Source organism: Adiantum capillus-veneris, chromosome 21, assembly GCF_014529385.1.
Source record: "Adiantum capillus-veneris isolate H3 chromosome 21, ASM1452938v2, whole genome shotgun sequence".
NCBI lineage: Eukaryota > Viridiplantae > Streptophyta > Polypodiopsida > Polypodiales > Pteridaceae > Adiantum > Adiantum capillus-veneris.
The window spans coordinates 87,763,720-87,772,277 of NC_140951.1; the positions used below are offsets into that span (position 1 = coordinate 87,763,720).

The 8,558-nt window shown below is 39.5% G+C and overlaps 1 protein-coding gene across 1 annotated transcript; it reads right to left on the minus strand.

Annotated features, from left to right (window-relative positions):
* Nucleotides 1-4,527: 4,527 nt before the first annotated feature.
* LOC147431306 (pentatricopeptide repeat-containing protein At2g33680-like) lies at nt 4,528-8,227 on the minus strand. The gene has a single exon (XM_086493916.1). It carries the CDS (start codon nt 7,782-7,784, stop codon nt 4,965-4,967), a length of 2,820 nt encoding a protein of 939 aa, XP_086350042.1. The 5' UTR covers nt 7,785-8,227; the 3' UTR covers nt 4,528-4,964.
* Nucleotides 8,228-8,558: the final 331 nt, after the last annotated feature.

The window sequence follows — 8,558 nt, forward strand, 5'->3', positions numbered from 1 at the left end:
TAAAAACTGAGTAAAAACTCAAAAGTCTCACCAAAACTACATAAAGCAAGAACATATACTTAGTGTTTCAGTAAACAAATCCACATGTGGTATACATAACCTATCAAAATCCTGGAAAACTAGCTCACTCCTCAACGAGTGGCTCTATGGATGACTGCATCTGTCCATAAACTTTGTAAACCTGTGAATTTGTTACATGCAAGCTATACCTAGATCAAGTTGTATCCACAAATGCATACATATGATAGCCACACAAAACCATGCTAAAACTCTATGAAATGACCCACATAGCCATACATGAGCACAACACCTGTAGGCTGTGCCGCATAATCCACACTGTAAAAGTGCAAGCTATGAGTAGAAAATTTCGACCAAGAGTAATCCTCGATCAAAACTCCAATTCTCTTCACCTACGTTGTTGATGCAGAAGACTCCGCCTCCGAGCAAGTGTGTGCTCGGGCAGCCACGTCTCTCAAGAGATCTCTTCAATGGTGTGTAAATGCCTTCGTGCTTTATTGCCAAGATCTACCAAAAACCCTCAAATCAGAAGCTCTGGACAAGCTGGAATTGCATCTTCAGCTCAAAATTTATGCACCCAACTTTGAGCTCCTACGGTGCTTCCAAAAGTGCATCAAACTCGCACATTATGCGAAAATAAAGAATATAATTTTTTTTGCATACAATCAGTTTGAGGTGAATTTCAGCAAATCGGTGAGAAAGTTGCAGAAAGTTTCCTTTGCAAAGTTGTAGACACATCAAAACGAAGGGGAATGGAGGACAAAATTTTCATATCTTCATTCTACGAGGAGAAAAACAAATATGAAGACTGTGCAGCTGCTTGTGTACACAATTTTAGAGCAGCACCTTCACCTACACACAATCTTCCACACTGTCTTCTGATCTTCCACAAGAGTATACATCACTCTCAGTTGAGATCTCACACTCCCATTACATTCTCACAAAGCTTCCAAGCTTTCTTGATCCCTCCACCTCCAAGAGCGAGTGAGATATTGCCTTGAATCTCTCAAATCCATCGTGCTCCTTGCGATCGCCCATAAGCTCTGATACTAGTTGAAGTGTGCATATGTGGTGCATGTGAAGAGAGAGAGAGAGAGAGAGAGAGAGAGAGAGAGAGAGAGAGAGAGAGAGAGAGAGAGAGAAAACACACGGTGTGGGGTAGAGCAGAGTAGCAAGAAGTAGCACTCACTCCTTATTCTTCTATGTATAAAGAATAAGTGAGTAAGTAGAGTCAGTGGGCGACCGAACATCAGACGTCTGACCTCGCGCAAAGGCTTGTGGTTGATAACCTTTGACTCCTAAGCATCCAAAATAATGGAAGCTAGTGCCTTTCCATACTTTGTAATGCACATAATTGACATGCAATGCACAACACCTACACTGAATAAAAACACAAACATGTGCAAAGGAATGGAAATAGTGATAGTTGCACGAAGCAACATGTATGTACACTTTTGATTAGATGGTTGATGTCATTATCAAGCCTTCAATTTGTGAATATCATTCATGCATTGTCCGGTATTGGCCATTCTAGTAAGCTAGCAAGGGTAAATGCAGGCAGTGACTCCAAGCATCCCCACCATTTCTTAATGAGGAAACAATGTACGTTGTGGCATAGAAAAAAAAAACCCTCTCTCCGCAAGCTCTAATTCATTGTAGTGTGAGTAGACAAGTTTTTTGGAAATCGATGTGGTGCATCTCAAAGGTTCCTATGATTTCATTATCGTGATCATGAATACGGGAACATGTTAATGACGTTGAGTGATCATGTTTCAAAATACGAGATCATGTTAAATATTCACGTGACTTTCCCCTTAACATGTAGAAATTGTTCAAACTAGTAAGCCTGTTGAGCATTTGTATTTTCCCGAAGAGCCCGCCAAGAATTGGAAAAACCCCGGCAGGTTGTTTTTTTATAAAACAAAGGGTTGATAGATTTAGTCTTTTTGACTAGGCAGATCCTAGGAAGTGTAACCTTGTGTTGGGTTTGATTGATTCTCCTTGTGAACTGACCTAAGGTTACGGAGCTAGACGTGATTCTTAATATGGTAACCACATCCTAAAAGATTAAAAATCAAATCATAAGACAAAGGTACGATGTCGACCGATGTTTTTCGTTTGCCAAACAAATTGGATCTCTCTATGGTCATGCTCATTGCAACGAAGCCACTGGTCCATAAAGGGACTAAAGTCAATTTTAGAAGATGAGAATGTACTAAAAATGAGTCGTTACTCAAGGGTTAGATGTCATATACTAGTGTACTAGGCATATAAAGATCCTTGAAGTCTTGCATTTCACACCATCATAGGCTTTGTTTAATGTATGTTGTTTGTCACTACACAATATGAGAGCTATAATCCTTGATTGAGTGTAAGCAATTCTTATATTTTTAGTCAAATGTGTGAGGGGGCTTCAATTCCTGATTGGGTTAAAGTAGTCCTCAAGTATGTAATTGCATTGAAGATTTCATAGATGTATATTATTATTATACTAGTTGTGTGAAGTTGATTAAATTGGTTGATTCACGATGTTGCCTTGCATTAATGTTGATGCATCAAACTATATGCTTAGATATTTCATAGAGAGTTTTTATTCAATTTTGTATATATGCACAATATTTATCTTCTTTTACACAATGTAGGCATGGTTAGAGACTTTAGTGTAAAATTTTTATTCAAAGTTTTTATACATAATATCATATAAAAAGTGCATCATGTATTTTGAATGATTGTTGTTGCAAATTATTAAAATCATACATATTTTGGTTTGTATATTACAAATAATTAAAATTGTTACCATGTCGGAGTTGATTATTCTTTGTTGCCCTATATATATATATATATATATACACACACACATATATATACATATGTGTGTATGTATATATGTGTGTGTGTGTGTGTGTGTGTGTGTGTGTGTGTGTGTTATATATATATACACACACACAAATGTGGGTATATTTTGATAGTGTGATTGTTACAAATGAAAACAATTGAGAATATAATTAAATTTATCACCACTAGATAAAGACAATGTGATTTTTACATAAATTAATTACTGTTTGCGAATCATGCAGTGTATAAATTTGAATGCACTTTTAATAAAATTCTTCTTTTTAATAAATATTAAAAAGTAAAAATTTATTTTTACAATTGAATGTATAGTTCTTATGCTTTCAACCTTTAATTGCAACAATCAATGGAAGAGAATGTCCGCACAAGTAATACAGAGTTAGAAAAAAAAAAAACAAGAGCCCCTGGAAAAGAGTGAGTGTTTGGAAACAATATTTATGGTCGATATGTGGAGTGAAAAATGTAAACTATGCATGATCACAATATCATGTGGAACTCCGTGTATTAGGGAGCATTTTGTGGGTGGCCTAAAAGAGGACTATGACACATGCGCACATCCTCAAGCACCATAGTTGCAAATCATTGGAAGAGTTCGAGAAGAAAGGTAGCAAGAGACACCAAGTAGAGAGGCTAGTTATAAATGCATACCAAGAGCATGACTCCAATCATATCCATTAGGTGGTAAAGCCAACGAGCACTACAAAACAACGCGGTTAGTCATGGGCTCCAAAGCTTTTGAGCACATATGTTAGAGGAAGTACAACTTGCACTTGCAAAAGCAATTTTCTTCATTGGATGTGCATTAGTCATGGTTGAGAGCCATCATTGAAAACACGCATGGAAGAAGATTGATAAGTACGGTCCAGGATTTTAACCCGTTCTATATCACACAATACGAAATGATCACTTGGACAAATATTACGTAGAATGAGCGTATTTCCAAAATCATATTTCTCTAAGGATGCACAATTGGCAGTCATGGTGGTTGGTCAAATGTTCAAAGAAGACCATTGATCAATGTTATATTAGTGTATCCAAGAAGAGAAACATTCATAAAAAGCTATCGATAGTTTTGGTGCTATGAAGAGTGATCCTTATATTGCTTGCATATTGATCACTGTAATTAAAGAAATAGGTGTTGAACATATTGTTCAAGTAGTTATGGACAATGCAAAGAATTGTAAAGATATTGATAATATAATAAAAAGACATTTTCCACAGATTTGTGTCAATGGTTATGATACACATAGTCTAAACTTGTTGTTAAAATATTGTTACACTAGTAAAGAAACCACATGGTTTGCCAAAATAATCGACATCGCTTGTCAAGTTGTGAAGTTTATCTTAAAACAATAAAGAGTACTTAATATATACAAGATGCATATATCAGCTATTTTGAAATTTCCTGCTCACAATCAATTTCGTACGCACTATTACACATTGGAGTCTCTCCTACATAAAAGTACTCTCTAATTGACACGTTTGATTATAAGAAGTTTAACAAAAGACAGCTTGATTGGTCTAAATGAGTGAAAGAGAAGGTTGCGAGTTTGCGAGGATCCATAAACAGGCCTGCTTGGTGGAAGTGTATAATGGATGCATACCACGTAGTGATGAATGCTAAGTTTGCGATATGTAACCTTGATCTTTACACCATGATCAAAGGAATTTTGCATTATAAACTACAGCTTCATCAAAATGTGCACGTCTAGTGCATTGGTAAAGGATGCTATAGGCTTGTCCATTGCAGCATGCACCATGCTCAAAGTTTCTCCCATAAGGAAATCTGCTCTCTCTGCCTACTTGTACTCTTCTCTTGCACCTTTATCCTCCTTGGCCAGCCCCAACTACAAGGAGCAATGCCGTGAGTTCTACAAGGGAGTTTTTATGCTGTTGAGAGGGCTGCTGTTTCTTCCACGCATTTGTTGTGATTCACAGTCAAAACATTCTGTGTAGGGAGGTCCACATCCATCTCCATAAGGGACCTGCCTGCATGTCTTCACTTTGATTGCACCCACATATGCAGCCTGGCGAACCGCTATTAAGAAGGGGACCACAAAAATTTGTCAACCAGCAAAATTCATTGTAGTTTTTTAGGCCTCTAAAGAATGCTCCCTGATAATACCTGACATCAAAGCAAATGATGCAGCATCTTTGTTATCTAAGAGCAGAGCTTTGCAAAAGGCATGCCTACCAAAGTGGACATTTCCAAAATTTCTGCATGCACTCAAGACAGTACGCCATGGCACAAGATCATCATACTGTGGATGCTTCATGACTATCCTTTCTGCCTTGTCGAACTGACCTGCCCGACAGACAAGATCCAGCATGCAATAGTGATGCTCCTCTCTGGGAACTATCCCAAATTCCTTGCTCATGACATTGAAGTAAGTATCGCTTTCATCTAAAAGGCCCTGGCGACTACAAGTATTGAGAATTACCACAAACAATATTGAATCTGGCTTTATGCACTCTAGTAGCATCCGCTCATATATTTGAAAAACATTTTCACTTAATCCAAGCTGGGCATACCCGGCCATTAATGCCGTACAAGATACCACAGTTCGAAACGGAAGTTTCTCAAACACTTGTTGTGCTTTACCAAGCAAGCCACAACTTGCATACATGTCAACAAGGGTGTTGCCAACTAGGGGTTCTTTTCCCAATAGCCCCTTTCTCTCAATCTCGATATGCAATTCCCTGCCCTGATCTGCCGCTCCAATGCTGCTACAGGCTTTCAAGCTGCATAGAAGCGTTACCTCGTTGGGAGAGACACCCTCACACAGCATTAATTTAAACAATCCTAATGCCTCTTCCCCCTGGTCATTTTCAGCATAACCTGAAATTATTGCCGTCCACAACACAACATCTCGAACAGGAAGCTTGTCGAAAACATCTTTTGCTTTTGCAAGCAACCCAAAGTTTATGTACATATCAATTAAAACACTGCTAACAGAAGGGTCCATTTTCAGCCATCCCAACCTTTCAAGCTCGGCGTGTATATCCTGGCCCTTTTCAAACGCTCCTGAATTGCCACAAGACTTCAAGCTCCAAACAAAAGTGACAGCATTACAAGTTGCCCCCTCATGTTGCATTTGCTCAAAGAGCTCGATTACTTCATCATCACACCCATGTTCTGCATATCCAACCAGCATTGCATTCCATGAGTCTTCATCCTTGAACGAAAGCCTATTAAAAACTTCTCTTGCATTCCTAATAAGACCTAATCCAACATATAAATTCATGACAGAAATAACAACTTCTCCAAAAAACATTGCACGCCTTTCAATCTCAGCATGTAATTCAAGCCCCTTTTCCTTCCAACCCCAATCTGAGCAAGCCCTTAAGCTGCAAACAAATGTAGCAGCATTTGGAGATGCTCCTTCCGATTCCATTATCTCAAATCTTTTTAATGCTTCCTCACCATAGCCATTCTCAGCATAACCTACAATCAATACAGTCCATGAGGCTGTATCTCGAACTGAAAGTTTGTCGAAAACGTTTTGTGCTGTAGATAGCAAGCCACACTTGGCATACATGTTAATTAAACTATTGCCAACACCATCATCTTGAAGAAACCCCTTACTTTCAATTTCAGCATGAATTTCTTGACCTGTTTCTACATCGGCTAAGAGGCTACATGCTTTCAAGCCACAAACAAGCGTCAAATGATTTGGGGACACACCTACCAGTCTCATACTTCTGAAACAATTCACAGCCTTGTCACCATGCCCATGATCAACATATCCTCCAATCAATGAGTTCCATGAAGCTATGGTCCGAGAAGGCAGCTTGTCAAAAAGTTCACGTGCAGTTGCAAGGTGACCACATTTCATATGCATATCAATCAAGGCATTGCAAGCAACAAAGTCTGTTTCAAGCACGCCTAGCCTTTCAAGCTCTGCATGTATGCTTTGACCCATGTCTAAATTTCCACTTATGGTGCATGCTTTCACACAAGAAGTAAGTGTGACAACATTTGGAGAGACACCACTGCGCTGCATCTGCTTGAAGCAATCAAGTGCTTTATTTCCATGCCCCTGCTCTGCCAAGCCTGAAACTAATGCATTCCAAGATGCAAGGTTTTGTAGCTTTAGCATTTTTGCTATTTCCTTTGCTTGTGAGAAAGCATTACACTTGACGTACATATTGACCAAAACGCTGCCAAGAAAAGGATTCCAATTAAGTAAACCCTGCCGTTCAACTTCTGCATGTAATTCTTGGCCCTTCTCTATGGCTTTGACAGTTCCACAAGCTTTTATAGCCAAAACAAATGCAGGAGCATCAGGCATGATACCATCTTTTTGCATCGCATTGAAACATTGTAGTGCTTGCTCCCCTTTCTCATGTTCTATGTAGCCTCCTATAAGAGAAGTCCATACTACAATGTTTGGGCTAGGAAGCAGATCAAACACTTCCTGAGCTTTAACCATTAAGCCACACTTAGCATACATATCAATTAAGGTGCTGCCAATGTAAACATTCTCTTTGTACCATCCGTTTTTGCAAATGTCTGTGTGTATTTGCATGCCTCTTTTCCAATCTACCAGCTTTGTGCATGCCTTCAGCAGGGCCACAAGGGTGTGTGCAGAAGGACATAAAACGCCTTTCTTTTGCATTTCATCATAAAGGGAGAAAGCTTCGTGATAGTTTTCATGGTCGACGCAGCCCACCAGGAGGACATTCCATGCCATCTCATTTTGAGATGCCAACATGTTGAAGATACGCCCAGCTTCATGGATGTGGGCAGCTTCAACCAAAGCAAACACCAGATGGTTGCCAAAAAACGAATGGCCCTGCAGACCATGTGTGAATATGAATGTGCGCAGTCGTGCTTTATACAACGAGTTCTTCAATACATTGGCGTTGCGCACAATACGCAGAAGAAGCTGAACAGAAACCTGAAAAGGCATGTCATCTTAGCAGATGCAGAGAAAGCATCTTCTTCCTTCTCTTCTTTTTCTTGATCTTCTTCTTCTTCTTCAAAGTATCCTGTTGAGTATCTGCCATTTCTGCAAATATTGCAATTACAGAGGCCATTGGAACAATCACTATAGGCATGTATTTTCAAAAGAGTGCTGCACCCAAAGAGCGTAGCTCAGTTGTTCGGGAAAATTCATTTTCAACAACCATACGCAATTCCTTTGAGGAGTAAAACCATGATTCAAAAGCAGGATTTGAACTCCCGCAGCCTCGTCTGGCTCTTACGCGAGCTTCCAGTATCGTCGCCCAGCACCTGCGATCTGCCACCTTCCTCTCTCACCACATGCTAACTAATCAAAGGGGCATCTTTCTCGATTCCCTCTAATGAATTCAATGTATTTTTTCTTAGACGGCTGGGTTTCCTCGTTGCCAAGATGCAGACTGGAAACACTAGTAGAATTTTCTAAATTTGCACGATTTTTACTTGGTGAGCCTAAGGAGCTATTCCCAAACGAGGCCCATACATTGAGCCACGTGGACCAATCACCACCGTAGGCTAATAATATTAATAAAAGCCACCTCTGCTTTTAGAGCCCGATCCATAAACGTCGGCGTAGCACAGCGTCGAAAAGAGAAGACTGGTAAGCAGAGCGGCGGAAAGAAGGAAACGTCATCCAACACTTTTGAGTGTCAAGCAATCGATCCGACTTTTTACAAAAAACACCTATGAGAAAGAATTTCCAACTATCAAGCTATGGATCGCG

Excerpts from the sequence above, each read along its gene's own strand:
- LOC147431306 (XM_086493916.1), bottom strand. The coding sequence starts at position 7,784 with ATGCCTTTTCAGGTTTCTGTTCAGCTTCTTCTGCGTATTGTGCGCAAC.